The following is an 18,862-nucleotide window of genomic DNA, read 5'->3' as shown; positions in this document are numbered from 1 at the left end:
ACCCGTTCACGAGTATGACGCATGGCCAGCCATTGGCCCCCTCGCCATATTTTAGGGAGATAGACAACCCGACGCATGGACGCCACAGGCAATGACATTTAAGCGAGCATAACGATCCGAGAAATGTGAACTTGGCTACATAAGAAAATAATAATACTAATTATACTGAAATAATTTGATACCACATGGATCACGGTTTGTTCCCAGTTTTTTTTGCGAGATTCAGTCGCGTTACCTATTTATACTGGAGCAATTTATATCTTAGCACTAGGATCGTTTAAATATTCATTTATATTATAATAGGCCTTAGCTAGCAGTTTTACTTAAATGTACGATTTAAATTTATTTATTGACAGCACTTGTATCTCACTAGGGATTTTGTTGAAAAAACTTATACAATTAACTTGGAAAGAATTACTCGTTTTATGCAGGCTTGTGGTTGGTGCGCTAATTTTGTCTTTATTACGGGTATTATAATTATGGAAGCTACTATTATTTTTAAAGGTATCTATATTTTTCCGCACATACATGTATTCTCATAAACGTACAATATATTCTCATAAATGTATTGACTTGCCAAAGTCAAAATATGTAATTCCTTCGGACTGACTCCTGTGGGGACAACTTACAGATCGCTCTTATGGCCCGCTTTTGCACAACAAATATCGATTTAATGTCAGTAGCATATGTTAGTATTGTTTTTGAGAGCTTTGCTGACTTGAGGAGGTGGAAGGGGGAATAAATGTTAGTAAATCTGCTTAATACTTGATCGGCCCCTGTAAGCATAGCTGGAAAAATATATAAATACAAATTCAATGTCTCGCAGTTTGGTAGCATTGACAAACACAATATGCTAAATTTTTTAAACTAAGATAAATGTTTGAAACATAAGTTTTTAACCCAGTTGTAAAATAACTGAGTTTGACGTTTATCATAATCATTAAGTTTTGCATTCAGTTTGTATCTGTGTTCAGATTCGTTTAACATTTATGGTATCAGGTGCCGATGTGGACAATGTTATATTATATTTTATAGAGAATGTATATATTTTTTAATTTGACATGCGCTTAAATTACAAAGCGTATGGCTCAAATATTTAAGATTTTGTTCCTATCCTTGGCGAGTCCAAATTTTTGTGTACAGTTCATAATAAGTTACATTTGTTGTTTAAATTCTCGTGTTCCCAATTTGGGAAAAAATATTGTTTCATCTAAGAATTAACAAGATAAAATTGATCGTTAAACTATCCGTTAATGTGGAACGATTTCACGATGTAATCTTAAAAATGTATTTATCATGGTGTGAAAGACATATAATATATATTTAAACACATTTTGTCATCGTAGAATCGTATAAATAAAAACTACTTTAAAAAAGTGATATTTGTTTTTATTTACAAAATACTAAATTTAACCTTGCATCATGTTTGCCAACGATGATTCTGGTTCGTAGATTCGTTATTAGTGTTTGACTATATTATTATATGTATAAAAAATATCTGATGTAAAGTAAGATTATGAATTATGATAAAATAATGCTATGAAATTATTTCACTAAGTCCAGTCTACCTTTCCCTATTCCAGTCCCTTCAGTGGGAGTACTGTTGCTTTCGAGCCTCAGCCAAATGCGCAGGCGAGACCGGTGCAGTACCGATGCACCATTGGCAACTGGGCTCTGACATCACCTATAACGTGGGTAGGTCCTTACTAAATTTGACCTTGATGTAGGACTTGACACAAATGGTCTGATTGTCGCTACGGTTTTCGGGCTGTTGCCGTTTCAACAGTATACTGCTGACCTGTAGGTCAGCAGATTGGGACGGAATGCAGTCTTTGGATTCTACCCCAAGGGTCATTATGCATTTCGTCAGATGCTCCAGATTCTGTTGCTGAATCTGCCGCCGAAGTTGGTCTGCAGGGCATGAAATTCTCTAAAAAGTGTATAACTCTGCCTCGTAGTCCCTCAAAGGAGATTGCTAGGGCGAAGAGCACATTGCCAGATTTGACGAAAGTTTGGGCCGCTTCTCTTCGGGAACTTGAACCTTCTGGTCTCTCGCCAAAGATGTCCAAGGGAATTCCTGTCAGCTCTCCGTTTCACCCCTGTGAACTCGATCTCGCGTGCAACTCGAATTTAGATGACCGCAGAGCGCGAGACGAGCCTGTTAGGATCCCCCCAATTGTCCCACGTACCTACACTCCTAAGTTGGCATCAATCCTAACACGCCTTTCCCGGTGCCTATACCTGATCATCTGCTTCCTCAAAAACGCGATGGCTCTGATTCGTCCAACTATCGCCCAATAGCTATAACCTCGACTCACCTTTGGCGAATTCAGGTTCGCATTTGCAAAAAAAGTAAGGTAAGGAGCGGGTACGAGCCAGCCTCACCATAATTCTGGATCCTCTCTTTGCATAGTCGTTGGTAGCTTTGCTTTCTTCTTTGCACTGACGAGAGATCCACTGTAAGTTCACCCTGTTCGTCAGGGTAACTCTACCCTTTCCGACCGTTCTTCAGCCAGCCAGTAGACGTCAGAGCTACTCGTACGGTATAGAGCGCGAAGACAGGCAGACGTGATGGCAGGTAACAAGGAAGCACGGGCTTACTCGCATCATCGTCTCGTGACTCGCTTAACTCATCTCTCGCTTGGTAGCTCGCTTAAGGGATATCACAGCCAATTGACCATGGGTAGTGCAGGGTCACTCGTGTGAGGAGAAATCTAAAAACCAAAGAGGTGTGATGTGTTAACCCTTGATATAGGTCCCCGTGCACGCGGGAGGTTATTAAATGTCCACCACCATTTCTGTTCGGACGATGAACTCGCAAGGACATGGACAAGGACAATAGACGCAACTTAAACAAAGTTGCGTCTAATGCTTAGGGTAATACAGGATAGGCTAGATAGAAAAGGCTAGTCCGCCAAACTTGCCTTGGGAATCTCATCGTTCTGCGTCCCTTAGGCCCCCGCCCCCACAACTGAGCGCCACTCTGTAGCCACCTCCTACCCGCTGAAGTATTTCCGAACCAATTCTTAAAAGGCCAGCAACGCTCTCGCGAGCCCATTGAGAGTGTCCATGGGTGGCGGTATCACTTAACATCAGGTTTGCCCCGTTCTATATAAAAAAGTTAAAAGTTCTCATAAGCGACGAGCATACATGATGAATGTCATGAAAGTCGATGAAGCGAGAGGGGTAGATATGTGAGGACTGTAGAGTGGAGATTATTTACCTATATATTTAAAGCCGCATCAACAAAGCCACACTTGTAGCAAAAACCAGGAAAGAAGTAATCAAATTTATAACCACTGCCAAGCATCGATAATACGTGCGGACGGCGTGCACAAACATAATTCTTATTATATATTTATATAATGAGAGATACTTAGTCTATGCTAACCTCTTCGGGAAAAAGGCGTCAATAGTAATAAAATAAATAAAAAATAACAACGCTAGAAAAGAGCGATATCGCTTGATTATACCATTGCTACAAAACTAATACTGTTAATATAGGGATAGATTTTAATTATGGACTGTAACTTCACCTGTATATCCACCTATAACACTGAATTTCTCATTTGGCTTGCTCCGATGAACAAAGTCGTAAAACTAAAAAAAAAAATTTAAAAATAAAAGATGGTAATTTAATAAAATGACTGGGATATTAACTAACTTTTCTAGCCATAAATGATTTGCAAAAATTCTGAAAAAAATTACACTCAAGGAAGTCAAAATTGAGAAAACATTCGTAATAGTGCTTTCATTCCCGGGATAAGAGATTTGTTCCCTGTTTTTAACGAAACAGATAAAAATCTCAATCAATCAATGTCAGATATCACTTGTTAAACATCAAAATAACTTCTAAAATCAAACTTAATCTACATTTCAAAATTTTAGTAAGCATAACATTGTAGCCCACCGAATTGTATTAATCAAACAATTAAATCAATATCGAATTTATAAAATAATCATGGCGTCGAATGTTAAGGAATTTTTATTTGAACCATTTAAAGTTATTGAAGTTAAATTCGAAGGACGTAAATGGCCCAGACCTAGAAGTGGACATAGAATTATTTGTGATGATGGAAATGTTTACTGTTTCGGAGGTTACAACCCTTCTTTGTTATTGAAAGAAATACAGCTTAACAGTTCCACATGGTCACCCACAAAACCACTATTTAGGGAATTGTGGAGTTTTAATGTAGCCACAAGATTGTGGAAGGAACATGATATAGCTGCAAATATGCCTGAAGAACTAGCTTCAAATGCTATGTGTATCAATGGCAGACATCTTATGGTATGTAATTTTTACTTCAACAGAGTATCTCTTGCAATAAAAGTTGCATGTTTCATTCTCATATCCTAATTAAAAAGGTCTGCATATAATGTGATGAAAAGCAGATGTGCAATTACATCTGCTTTTCATCACATTATAAACATAATTTGACAGAAAGAGTACAGTAATTAGACTGATTTAGATTTTATGAATGGTTTTTTACATAAGGATCCAAATGTACACAATGAAAATCTTATTTTTTTAGATACATGGTGGTACTGGTTTTCACTTTGGTAACAAATGCAGTAATGATGTTATAGTATGGAATACCAAAAATTGTAATAATAGCCTAGAAATACTGGAAGTAACAGGTGCTAGGCCACCTGGGCAATATGGGCAGTCTATCTTCTGCCACAATAGCTATTTTTATACTATAGGAGGAACAAATGGTCATGAGTACAATTGTGATATTCACAGGTAAGAAAAATAAATATTTTGTGCTTGATGATCTGTTTGCAATTTGCTAGTAAGCACTAGCAAATGGAACCCTTTGTAAAATGTGTATATTTATGTATATAAATGTGATTTTTTATTATATATGTTAATCTTTGTTCAATTTTTAAATGTCCTCCAGGCAACCTACCCAAGATATATTGAAATCTATCCAGTAGTATGTACAATATCAATATTTATCTTTTGATTTGAGCCAATTTCATTACAGATTAGATTTACGTACTAGGACATGGGAACCTGCATTTATAGGCACAGGACAAGATAATGAACCACAAGGAAGATATAGACATGAAATTGCAAAAGCTGATAACAAACTTTATATCATTGGTGGAGGCACCAATGAAATGGCCTTTGAACTAATGGAAATCCCCATGTTTGACTTAGATAACAATACTTGGTCAAGCTTATTACCAAAGCCCGATGATAGTTTAGAGAAAACCATTGCACCATTACCAAGAAAGTGTCATAGTGCAGTTCAAATTGATACAGAGAGTGGTGTTCAAGTTTTTGTTGTTGGGGGGAGTGACAGTGAATCAGTGTTTAATGATGTTTGGCGGTTAGATTTACCTGAACTCCAGTGGCATTTAATGCAAAAAAGTGTTCTTCCTAATCCACTGTACTTCCATTCATCTGCAGTCACTTCATATGGATGTATGTATATATTTGGCGGCATAGAATCATTACAAAATGCAACATGTAGAAAGAATAAGTTATATAAAATGTGGTTATGTATTCCAAAGTTAAGTGAAATGTGTTGGGAAGCACTCCATAGTTGTTATCCAAAAGTTGCAACACTCAAAAAACAGGAACTACTTAACATAGGTATTCCTCAACACATTGTTGATAGAGTGCATACTGGTTAAGATATCAATGTCTTTGGATTCATTTGTGGTATAAACTCAAAATTGTCTATTTTGCCTATAAAGATAAATAAACAGCAAAAAAAGAAGATTCTTAGTCCTGTATTCTAGAATGTCAATGTCTATTCTAATTAAATCTAGATTCAGAAACTGTCAAACCATTTTTTTTTCAATAAGTTTGACATATTTGTTAGCACACAGATGGGATTGTGACTTGAGATATGAATTACAAAATGGACCTTAGAATTTGATAATAAAAATTGCTTAATCATTAAAATATAAAATTATACATTTAGTAATATGAATTTTATTACAAATTAGGTTCAGCTTGAATATACATTTTGAAATCAATTCATGGTTAATACACCCTATGAAAATAGGGTAAAATGTTGCAGCATGACTTTTACTCAAAGCAGATGTTATGTTATGGGTTGATAAACATTTTGGTGTTACATCTATACAAAATTTAAAAAAAAAATCAATTGGCTCTTTAAGGCCTGATGCCCTAAATGATCTTGGTTGTACGGGCATTTTGAATATAGATAAGATCATATTCAATATAGAAAAAAAATGTGAATAATATAATCTCAGATATGTAAATAGATATATATTAGTATACATCAATCAATACCAAGGGTATTATTATTTTAGACTTATGTATATTTAACACATATTTTTAATTTAAAAGTACAATGAGGCCGGCTATATTTTAATATGATAATAATTTATAGTAGACATAATATACAAGATTTTTCCTTATTTTGTAAATAATAATTCTATATATTACCATAAATAAATATTATTTCTTTATATACATAAGTTTATATAAAGTTTATATAAAATGTTGTATATGCTTAATTATAACTAAAGCATAATACAACTTAAATGGTTATAATAAGTATGACGAATTGGTGTTGTGTGACTGAAGCATAATAATAAAAAATAAAAAAAATCTATTTTGAACATTCCCGCTATTTTATTTCTGTCAGTTTTGTTATAACTATTGTGTTTAAAAATTTATTATCCTGATATTGTCCTTCAAACAATAGATAGTTAAAACATATTCATAGTTTTCTTTGCCCATTTAAACTTATTTTATTTAAGTAGATTAATTTGAATGATGAGGCGGAGATGTCTCATCATAAAAAGCAAATATTATTACTTGACATTCATTGAAATGATAGAAGATATCTTAGCATTCATTCTCGACAGTGAAATTATTCTCAGATTTACCTTTACTTTGAAAATCATTTCTTCTAACGTCACCTCTTTTAAGCCCAATAAAACAATTATATAATAATTTTCATAAAAATCGCCATGGTAAATTCAAACTCCTGGTCAGATGAAAATACTCGAACTAATGGATTGTCGCGCAAATGTAGGGCCTATTAAACTCAGTTTAGCTTTATAGGTCTCAATTTCGCTTTCAAGGGTAAACGAGCTGTGTCCGCAACAAGTGCGCGCTGCGTGCGTCCCGTCCGTTGGCCGGCGTGGTTTCGCGCCAACTTGTGGCTGCAGTACAAGGAAACGCGCCACACGATCGGGACACGGTCAAACTGAAATTCCCGCGAAACTCAAAACATTCCAATACATTAACATTTTAAAATGGTTTTAAAACTGTTGCTTCGTAATGTTTGCGTCAAATTAAAACGTGTCTATTTTTAATTCAAAGCAGTTGTTTTTATTGGAAAATGGAGGTGTCGAGCACGATTGGCCCGACGCCGCATCGGTCGCCGACTCCGGAACTTCACGCGACGTACACAAGTCTTGAGATCTTGGTGGCCCTTGTGGCTGTTGTTGGAAATGCGATGGTGATACACGTGTTTCGTAAAGACAGGCGGTTGCGTCGACGGACGAATTATTATATTGTGTCGTTGGCTATTGCGGACTTTTTGGTCGGTTTGCTTGGGATCCCTTTTGCGATCCTGGCTTCAGTTGGACTACCGAGAAATCTCTACGCCTGTCTCTTCACAGTGTCATTGCTGGTTATGCTGTGCACGATCAGTATCTTCTGTTTAGTGGCAGTATCTGTGGATCGCTACTGGGCGATACTTCATCCAATGGGTTATTCGAGGAATGTTCGGACGAAAACGGCAATCTGTAAGTAATTAGATCATTTAAATATTTTTAATAAAGATTTCATTCGATACTTTATATCGCACAGATTATTGTATGAGTATTATCTAATACGTTTATATCAAGGCTTAGATCCAGATAAATAATTATAAAACATACTACTTATTAATATTGTATACGTTACATTTTATTATAGAACCCTTTTTTTATAAAATGGCTCATATTTTAGAATTAATTATATAATATTTAATACAAAATGTCTAAGAGAGCAAACGTGATAATTAGAAATTATTCGAATCACCCTCTATTTAAAACAATGTGAAAGAGAAACCCAATATAAAACTATTGTAGAAACCACGCAGAAATCTGTCATTAATAAAACAAAGTTTTGTCATAGCAATAAAACTTACTTCATATATCTCGAAAAAACAACATGAACTCGCCTTAGACCAACAGCGGCTCCATGGGATAGGTCAAAGTGTAACTTAGTCTTTATTCATATAAAAAGTAACAGAGTAGATAATAATATTTTATACATGAGTAATGTACTACAATTTTTTATGTTGTACATGCTAAACGTCTAAATTACTTAGGGAAAATAAAAATATAGTAGTACCTCTGAACGTCATTTAGTCATTTATTTGTTTTAATTTAAGGCTGCCAATTGTTTTATAAAAATTTCCGCCTGCTTAAATTAAAATTTAAACAATACTAGTCTCTAAAGCGTGTACACTTTACATTGCATCATTTATATGGCTAGTTAATATTGTCTTTTGTTACATAGCTTTTACAAATTAAGAAAACACTTTTTAAACGGATTGAAGAACGGAAATAAAATTTAAAATCATGTAAATAATTATAAGTTTTTAATAATAATACGTAGCTTCAATCCGTTTAAAAAGTGTTTTCTTAGTTAATATTTTTATTAAAATCTCATCATCGAAATGTCGTCATGAAATTTGTTTAATTTTCAATACTTACAATTTTAATTTATTTTAGATGATAATTCCACGTCTCATATTACTTGAATATTTGTCTAATAAAATATAGTAGGAATGTAAGGGTACGGTAGACACTCTAAGAACTCATTAGAAGACCTAAACCGCAGTAACCAGAAGTCCTTGGACAAATTTGGTCGATGATAAGAGTAAGAATTAACACCCACTCACATCGGCCCAGCTACTCATTTGGAAACATTGTTACTTTTCCACTAATTGCTTTAGCTTTCCAAAATATAATTGGATTTTTGATTACATCGTGATTGACATTTCTGAATAATGACTGGAAATTAAAACGGATTTAAACGGATGGACAGGGCTATTATACAATGTCACAGCAATAATTCTTGTCCGTTATAATATTAACAATAAATGAGTGTATTTTGCACTAACAGTTCTGTAACACTGAAAAGAAATTAAAAGAAAAACTGTATTTTAATCCCGTATCCCGTTACTCTGCATCCAGTAAATCCTCTGCCATTGGGATTAAAATAAAAAATCTTCAAGGACGTTTAACTGCTGACATCGCGCACCTAGAACAGGTAACCGATAAAATGTGAGTTGCCTTATCCGCAGCACGTACAATGACAAAAGTAGCTCGTACATCGGTAACTCTATTGTTTTGATGAATATTTTGTTTAGATGTACTATTACTTTAAAGAAACAATTTTGTTAATTTAATGTTTACCTTGACTTTCGAGCGTTTCACTTCTCTATCACCGAGCACTCTCTATATACAGAGTAATACACACGCACCAGTGGTGCTAAAACAGAGTAAATATATTTTTTACAATAAAATTAGAGTTATACATAAATACCGGCGCAGAATGCAGACGCTATAAAAGCAGTTAAACTGAGTGTTGAAATAGTTGAAAATCACACGAATTGGGGTCCGAAGCATCATCGTATATTCAGCGGAAAGCTTAAGTTAAATACATTCTAAATTATGATCTACATATTGAGTGTAATCTCCAATATCCATGAATCATCCCATTAGGGCTAAATCCACGTATATAGGCTGTCGTATTATTCATGATATCCGTTTGCAACAAAATTATTGTTATATAGTCTTACGTTTTAAGGTACACTACAGGAATTTACCAAGCAGCAACATTATAATAACTAGCTTTTGAGTTTTTACTACGCGGCATGTATTGAACAAAAGTGCGCGTTTTCGTAACTGCGTAGCAATTGCTACGTAATTTGAAACCGTTTTCTCTACGAGTTTTTATTAAAATTACGAATTGTTTATACACTTTCATCATATAGGCTTATATATTCGTTGGGTAATGACTTTCATTTAGATACTTACAATGCTTTGATCATAAACATCAAACAAAACCAATGGTATGATGGAAAAGAAAATAATATTTTATAAAATCTTAAACTTAATATATCTTTCAACAACTCATGTTATCGTACGTACTTATTACGTATAATAAAGAGTCGATCTTCCTTTGATAAAGATTTGAAATCAGGTTATAGAGCTCATGATAGCAATAAAAAATTGAATAAGGTCATCGCGAAAGGAATACAGTATCAATTGTTATAATATAATAACAGTAATAAAAGATAACTACTTGCTGAGTTCTCTTTGATGTACTATATTAGGAAAGAATATGCATATTGAATTGTGAACAAATTAAAAAACCCAACCACTAGATCTTGAACTTAGATTTCTGTATTTATAATCTTATATATAAAATTCTCGTGTCACGGTGTTTGCCATTAAACTCCGAAATGGCTTGACCGATTTTCGTGAAATTTTATGTGCATATCGGTTAAGTATGCGAATCGGGCAACATCTATTCTTCATCCCCCTAAATGTTTAGGCGGTGGTCCAACCCTATATTTATTCTTTAGACAATTTTTTTGTTTTTATTTTTATGATACAATAGACAAAAATACAAACCCTTAATTTTCAATCCTCTACGATCAACCCCTATTTTTTATTTGTTTATTTTTAACTTATGATTTGAACTCTGAGGTTTATATAGAAAAAAAATCACAGAAAAACCAAAAAAGTTTTCATTCCGGAAAACCGAACAGTCTCAGGGGTAGCTTAGCAAAATGATCCATGTTGGTATGTACTAAAAAGGTAGGCTAAGTAAAATCAAATTAAGGAGAAACGAAGTTTGCGGGGGCGGCTAGTAATATTATAATATTTAGCAAGTACATGCTGTCTGTGTCGTCGATCTACGGCCTATCAATCCCCACAATGTTTTCCTTCACCGTACGAGTGTAAAATGGAAAATTTCATTCGTGTACAATCAAGATTCAAACGGACGATCTTTAGATTAATTTATTTTATGTATCGTTAAATTGCATTGAGGTGACTCAATCCCTTCCTCAAACAAATAAGTACACTTTCTTTCGTTTCGTGTAGTTACTGGGTCCAATTTTCGGATTCGGTAAGCTCTTTCCAGTTGGCTAAAAACTATTATTAACCACGATTTATGGAAGTTCAAGTAAGCAATTTGGAAATGTATTTTATACATATTCTTAGATACGTATGATTCATGTCACCGACCTCAACCTACATGATATTGCTAATTTAGGTTCACCGATACAAAATGTCATAGTAACCCAACACGCGTTTTCTAAATAAATAAAAGCTGTCATTTCAATATTACAGCTTTTAACAATTGCAAATGACTTATTGGTTAATTGAATAAAATAAATGATTGGCGCTACCTAGTACCTGTTTCATTTGTCAAGTAGGCCAGTATATTAGCCTCCTGTGCCAGGTACACACCATCGACTTTTTGGGCAGCGGGTTTTATCACGATGTTTTCCTTGGAGCGAATGTTAAGTGGGTACATAGACTGAAAGTCTATTGGTACACAGCCAGGGATTGAACCTACCTGAAGCCACTAGGCCAACACTGCTCACAAACTGCTTTATAAATCATATAATTTCTGCCAACATTGTATTTTGATTGCTACGTAGGTTTATCATATAATCTTAATGATAAGTATTATCGGCCCTTTGCCGGAAATCCGGAAAATCCTTACTTGATCACGTAACAATAGGTTATGGTATTTTCGATGTAATGTTTTACTACGGTGCCCGGACACGTCCTATTTTGAGACCTACTCACTTAAATACACACTTTTAAACGTAAAAGAAATAGTCATATCCTTATAAAGCTTAACCAAGGTATATGTTCTGATATATCACTACCATCTGTTTTCATCGGTTTCTGTCCAGCGGCTCTCTTATGACAGTGTGTACCTATAGTATTGAGGACGATGAGTCTTTCACATGATCGGTCCATCTCTTTGGTGAACGGCCATGTGATAGTTTGCCTTCTGTATTCACGATCAGTTCTCGCCTTTTTATTTCGGGGACAGAGCTGTTTCGTTTAAGATTAGAGATCCGAGATGTATACAGCGGTCATTAATACTGATGCCAGGAATGTTGCAAGTGACACGTGACGACGTTTCATCAGTTTAGTTTTTGCTCTGTCGACAGCGTATTATATGTTAGGAAGTCTTTGGAACAGTTTTTCCTTATATTCCATGTATGAAGCAGAGCTGTGTCGTCGACATACTGTATGTCTGCTATCTCTATCCGGCCACTGGGAAACCCTTCTCCCAATTTTCCATGGCGTTCCCAATTACCTACTCTCCATATAAGTCAGATAGTGCAGATGACAAGATGCAATCCTGTCTCACACCATTCTTGATTATTCAGTGCTCATCCTGATTAAAAAAGGTTTCCGATGTAAAAAGTCTGGATTTAAGCTAAGATATTTTCTGATACATATAATTAAAATCACAATTATAAATGCACCATGACGATATTAGTCAGGTGTATTGTGAAACTGTTTTGGTAAATTGATAGCTTCTCAAACTTTTGTTTTCGAAGGCACAGAAGTCATTTATCACCAAACTCGTTAAAAAGAAAACCCGTATATTTGTTTTCCCTCCATGTTTTTATAAAAATATGGGATCGAATATGGCCAAAAAATTCACATCTGCATTTTATATAATTGCGGTCTGTGGTATTTTTAGAAAAACATAATCGAGTTTATACTTTGTACACCTATCACCTAGGTCAGGTTGCGCGAGAAGGCGCCCGTGTACAATAGATTCCCCATAACGCATCCGAAGGAAAGGTAAAACACGAAAAAAAAATTTATGTACGTATATAGCCACGGCGATACAGCTGTTAGCTTCCAAATGTTGTTTGAAATCTACTGACTGACTTATTACACAGATGTCAAGTCACTGTGGATTCGCACTCTCAATTAATTAGAGTTAGCAAAATGCTACTTGTACAAGTACAGCTAGTAAGTAAGCTACGACAGGTACAACTAAACAAAATGGAGGAATGGACATAACAGGGACAGACTTCAAATAATATTTCTTATGTTGAACAAAAGCTTAAAAGACACTTTTCAAAAGCTTGCTGTAAATATAATACAAAAAGTTGTTAACAGAAATAAATAGTACTTAATCACACTAGTTACAAGTGCTATTTTGCTAATGCTATATCTATACGCATAACTATATAAAGTAGTAGCATAGTCGGGGTATAAGCCCGATTACATATATATTATAAAACAAGAATATATATATATATATATATATATATATATGTATTTAAATATACCTGCCCAGAATGTAAGAGGCGATATCGTAACTATTAAGGCAGATCAAGTTTTCTAACAAGATTGTTTACATAGTCGTCCTTCTTAAACGTACCCTAAACAAACCTTAATAAGTTTTAGGCAGTAATTTCGAAGTCGATATTCAGCGTTTATTAATTCCATGGACCGCTAAAAGATCTAACCAATCAATCTTGGATCAACACAGACTTCGTAAACACTCAATAACATGCTATATAGAGTTCTATCGCGAACTAGATAACCTAGACTGGCTGGTGGTCGTCAGCAAGGTGAAAGGTAAAAGCTGATTCTCACGAGTCTTCCCATAACAGCTGCGTTAAGAGAAGCTATAGATGAGACGAGAGAAGAAAGTGGAGAGATATCACAAGCAGTGCAGCAGGCACCTTACAGTGACACGACCTTTAGAGATAAAGAATACAACTGAGAAGGAAGATGAATCCCGTACGTCACTTAATTAATTTAAAATACATCAATCATACTTAGCAGTAAGTCTCGACTCTGAGCCTCTTAGTATGAAGTAATGAGTCTCTATGCCTTAGCTTTTAAATTAACAAGCGAGCGATAGGCACATGCCTACGATGCTTTAAATGTTTTTTCTACAACTTCAAACTACATCTTGAAATGGAAACCGACAAGATCGGAAATCGATTTATTATGAAAATTACTTCGGAATAATATTACACACTTTTTATCCAGTAATGGGTTCTCGAGGGATTTTTTTGCGGAAGTAAGTGGTTGCTACGTGAACGTTTTAATAACTTGACTGCGATAAATGTATATAATAGTCAATTTTAATGATTTTAAAAATCCTGTCCTATCCTGAGGAGGATGGCATACCAATGCTGGGTGCATTGGTATGTTTTGCTTTGTGATTCTCTATAGAGAAGTGGCAGGGACATAATGTTGGTTTCAGTGTAAACCTCTTGTAGTTTGCCTTTTTGCCAAAATTAAAATATCAACGCAAGCTTTATTTTTAACTGCAACATGTAGTCATCAAGGTAGTTAATACAATTGGTTTCAAATTGTATTCTGGATTCCGCTGGTGCGCATGAATTTGTATGTTATTTAGTTTTATATACATGAGTGTTCTTTTATACACATATTTATTTCTATACCTTATTTAGCAGAAGGTATATTACAGGGTGGTAAGTAGTGGACAATAACTTATATTGATTTAAGAGCAGTGTTGGCTTTAACGTGCAACTCTCATTCCTGAGGTCGTAGGTTCAAACCCCGGCTGGACCAATGGACTTTCTTTCTATGTGCGCATTTAATTTTCGCACAAACGGTGAAGGAAACATCGCGAGGAAACCGGCTTGACTCAAAAAGTCGACGGCATGTGTTAGACACAGGAGGCTACCATAATTGGCTATTATATTGACAAATGATCATCAGAAATCTGAAGCCCAGACTTGAAAAGGTTAAAGCGCCACTGATTTATTTTATTTTTAATATTGATTAAATTTTATACTTATTAGTATCGGATAAGGCACTGAACATGACCTTAGGAAGAAATATACAGCAGAAAAAATAGTTGAAATATCTTATATTAAGTCCAAACGTAAAAAGTATGATGACATAAGGATTGCACGGGGACAATGTTCAGGAAATCGTTCATCTCAGTTCACAGGAAGAAGTCGTTATGTGGAGGCGTGGCTCGTCACCATTGTCACGTATGGACTAGCCTTGATCTCATCTAGCCACGAATACAGAACAAAATTGCCGTGACCCGAATTTTTAAATAATTGAAAATCTGAATAATAATATTGCATTGTACGAAAATATTTAATAAATAAATTCACGACTTTAAACTACGCCCATTTCTGCAAAGTATTTTTTATTTACGGAAAACGAATAGGTTTTGTTGAGTAATACTGCCGCAGAGACGCATTACCATGAGGCTCACGAGTGCGTTGTCGGCCGTTTAGGTAGGTATAAACACGCACTTATCTTAAACAAGTAAGATCTGTTTATATCTTTTAAAAGTGAAAATTACAAAAAAATACTTAAGTTGCCCCTTCTAAAAGGTAGTTTCATATGGAGAAGAATGGGCAATGAACTAAAAATAGTCTTTACAATATTTTGTATTCATTGATTTGATAAATTTCGGTGTGAGATTCATAACCATATGAATAGGTACAAACGCTGGCTGAAAGATAAGGAATCATGCGTAATTCCCTTTTTTTATTGAACTGGGATATCACTGGTATCACATGTGATACGGCCGCCCAAGGACATTCATGCGACATCAATGCGATGGCTCGCAAGTGCGGTGCCGGCCTTTTAAGAATTGCTACGCTCTTTTCTTGAAGGACCCATAAATTATTTACTAAATTATTTTCCAAATAAAATAAACAATTTTTTTTCTGTCGAATTTTTCTATAAATAATTTACTGTAAAACCAAGTAGAATCTTTTAGTATTTAACAAACATATAAAAATATATGAAAACAATTTTTTTACTAGTGTTTACTTGTCGGAATTTAAAACATTTTTCATCCAAAGTCTCTTTTGTGGAGGCCACGGGGCTATGGCCCCGGTTTCCCTACACTAAATCCGGCTTTGCTTCGTTGATTAGGTTTCATCATCCAATATCACGTCATATGGTCCGATTATAATAGCTCATAGGTATGGCGATGTTTCAAAATGATTGATGTCACAGGATTAGTCACAAAGGGGACTGAATGTAATTTATAGAATTATTTAAATAACAAGATGAATTTGCTAAATTCACTTTTAAAATCCCGTAACAACTGAGGCACCTACAGGTTGGCATCTATTTCCAAAATTTATGTCAAAGATGCTCCGGATACTCAACTTCGATAAATAAATATAAAATTTTATTTCTAATTCTTTCCTCTAAATTAGATTTTGATCCCGATTAAAAAGAGTGGCGGTGAGTTTATTGCCAGTTCTTCTCTTCCGTTCTACGCCCTTGATTTGAGAACTGGCAGTAAATGTAAAATTAGAAGCATTTCATATGTATTTCTTTTTTTGACGTTCATACGTTCATTCAATGTACACTACATTGTGTTACCTATATGAATAAAGATTTTTTACTTTGACTTCAGCGTAAAGGCCCTTGACAGTGTGATTCAAGCGCACAGGCGTAAATAAAAGATTTAAGTTGGCGCCTGATAGATAGTACTGGTGACCCCAGAGCTGGTGCTTTCCTTGCTCAACGAATAAGTATTAAGTTAAAGGTCACAGCCACAGGGACCACCCCTTTTAAACTTGTTTTAATTTACTTTTTATTAATTTTTAATTATATTTATTCTTAAGACATATGTTGGTTACGAAAATTACTGTGTAATAAAGTACTGTGTATTTGATTGTTATGTTTAGGTTTTAATAAACGATAGTATTCCTTTCCAATGTCAAGGACATTGATTAAATCACTCTTATACAATATTTTATTTTGCATGATATTGGTCCTGTCGCAGGTGGCTAGTGGCAGTGTCCACTTATCCCGTAACATTTGCTTGAGTTTGCGCCTCTAAACGTTGTGGGTTTGTGGCTGGTCATCGATAGACTTTTCTTTCTAAGAAAAACACCGTATGGTATCCATGCCTTAGACTCACAAGTTGACGGTGTGGCAGGCACAGAACTACTTGCTAATCAAGAAAATAATTGATTATCTTTTATAGTAAGGGGGCAGAAGGCTTACTTATAGACACTCATACTACCAGAAGGCTCGCAAGTGCGTTGCCTTTTAGGAGTGGGTATGCTCCTATCTTGAAGGACCCTAAGTCCAATTCGGATATTTTGGAGGGGGTAGCTGATGCCACATAGTGGTGTCACGAGCAAAATAGTGCATTAAAAAGCGTTCTCATACACATACATAAATCAGATGCCAAGACAAGAGATCGCCAGGTCTTTTCTTTTTAATTTAGATTAACTAATGATAAATTGATACCTTACCAATCGGCCAAAAGACGTGTTCAATTGGAGCCCGGAATGAGTGTAGGTGTTTACGTAAGATAAAAAGAAAATAAAATGAAGTGAAAAGAATTTACATTTATTACTTTTTGTAAAGGCTTGTATAGGTCGGTAATATGTTTAATCTTGCAAGTGGATTTCTGATGATTTTTAATCATAATTACTAGATACATCCAGTCGTTTTATGATTGATTTTCGAATCGAAAGATACAAGATGGAGTTGCGTTTGATTGTTGTATATATGTATGTTGTGTGGACACGATTTACGCCCTTAGACGCTCATTTGGTCCGTTGTGCGTAAAGTCCAGCCTTGCTCCTTCCAGATGCTCAGAAGTTTCCTAACACTTCGCAAGGCTTCACGGAGCGACCTCACTGCTCCGAGGAATTCTGATAGTTGGGCAAGCCTCAGTCACGCATTCCAGGACTAAGTGGGTGACTGATTCCTCTGCGCTGAAACATAATATGTCTGTCGCATATGTCCTATATGTTTGAGAGATGTTTATTAAGAACAGTGGCTCGTAATTGTCACTATTATTATTTTTATATAAGTTCTGTTGAAGCTAAGAAGTCGCTTTCGTTTGATTGTTATTGGTCAACTTTCCGAGCGGATATGCTGAGATTCTGCATATTCTACGATATTTACTACGGAAAATGTTCAGAGGAGTTGTTCGGATTTATACCAGCAGCTGAGATCATCGGACGGACAGGCCAACATAATTCCACCCGAATAACCCCGACGTCTGCTGTTCCACAACTGAGCGTTATTAAGGCAGTTTCTGCTGCGCACCACCCATATGTGGAACCAGCTGCCCTCTGAAGCAAGAAAAGAGCGTACCAATTCCTTAAAGGCCGGCAATACAGTTGCAAGTCCTCTGGCATTGAGTGTCCATGGGCGGTGGTATTACTTAACCACATGTTAGCCTGCGTGTTTACCCCCTGTTCTATAAAAAAAACTCTAGACTAATCACATAAAACTTTAAAACATAAAGACGCGAATCGATTATATTTTATATAACTCGACGTTTGACCGCTAGACCGCTGTAAACCACTACGACATTAACTTTATGTAAATAATGCAGCAAGATTTCATTTATATATGTCAAAAGATTATTTAAATGTGGCGTGAGACTATTTTTTCCAGTCTGTTCACATGCATAATCTGTTTCTCCGTTTGACCAATGACAACTAAACGAAACGCCATAGTGTCGTCTTTTGTTTTTCATTCATTTCCCGCAGTGAGGTTTAAGTGATGATCACAAAGAATATCACACAACAGTAAATATATATGGAGGAAAGAGGAGGAGGAACATTACTAAATATTGATACCTTAAAAATACAAGCACAGATTTACTGTTACCATCTAATATATATATCATATGTATAGAAAATATATGACAGTGATGTTACAAAGCTACCATAAAATATCGTTATTGTAAGTGGACTGCATAGACAACTTCAGACATCTCATAAAATACGTTGATCCATTAGCACTATATTACGAGTCGTTAAAGTTTTATACGGACCAAAACAGTACATACACATTACACAGTTCCTTTGTCGTACAGGTAGACATTGAC

The 18,862-nt window shown here is 35.2% G+C and overlaps 2 protein-coding genes across 2 annotated transcripts in view; both read left to right on the top strand.

Moving 5' to 3' along the window:
• Positions 1-3,897: 3,897 nt before the first annotated feature.
• LOC123720675 (kelch domain-containing protein 10 homolog) lies at positions 3,898-6,048 on the top strand. Its single transcript, XM_045677380.1, has 3 exons — positions 3,898-4,288; positions 4,533-4,744; positions 4,989-6,048. Exons 1-3 carry the CDS (start codon positions 3,962-3,964, stop codon positions 5,641-5,643), a joined length of 1,194 nt encoding a protein of 397 aa, XP_045533336.1. The 5' UTR covers positions 3,898-3,961; the 3' UTR covers positions 5,644-6,048.
• A 1,000-nt stretch (positions 6,049-7,048) lies between these two features.
• The window catches only part of LOC123720048 (adenosine receptor A2b), a 37,191-nt gene continuing 25,377 nt past the window's right edge, over positions 7,049-18,862 (top strand). Inside the window, exon 1 of the mRNA XM_045676490.1 lies at positions 7,049-7,740. Within this exon, the coding sequence (XP_045532446.1) occupies positions 7,332-7,740 (409 nt within the window). The 5' untranslated portion in view covers positions 7,049-7,331. The remainder of the gene's footprint in view (positions 7,741-18,862) is intronic.

Source organism: Pieris brassicae, chromosome 2 (assembly GCF_905147105.1).
Source record: "Pieris brassicae chromosome 2, ilPieBrab1.1, whole genome shotgun sequence".
Classification (NCBI taxonomy): Eukaryota; Metazoa; Arthropoda; class Insecta; order Lepidoptera; family Pieridae; genus Pieris; species Pieris brassicae.
Note: the sequence above shows the minus strand (reverse complement) of the source record. Positions and strands in the feature narration are given on the sequence as shown.

Bases quoted from the DNA above. Each gene is read 5' to 3' on its own strand.
- LOC123720675 (XM_045677380.1), top strand. From the start codon at position 3,962: ATGGCGTCGAATGTTAAGGAATTTTTATTTGAACCATTTAAAGTTATT. The intron at 4,289-4,532 runs GTATGTAATTTT...TTATTTTTTTAG, and splicing joins TCAATGGCAGACATCTTATG to ATACATGGTGGTACTGGTTT. The intron at 4,745-4,988 runs GTAAGAAAAATA...ATTTCATTACAG, and splicing joins TACAATTGTGATATTCACAG to ATTAGATTTACGTACTAGGA.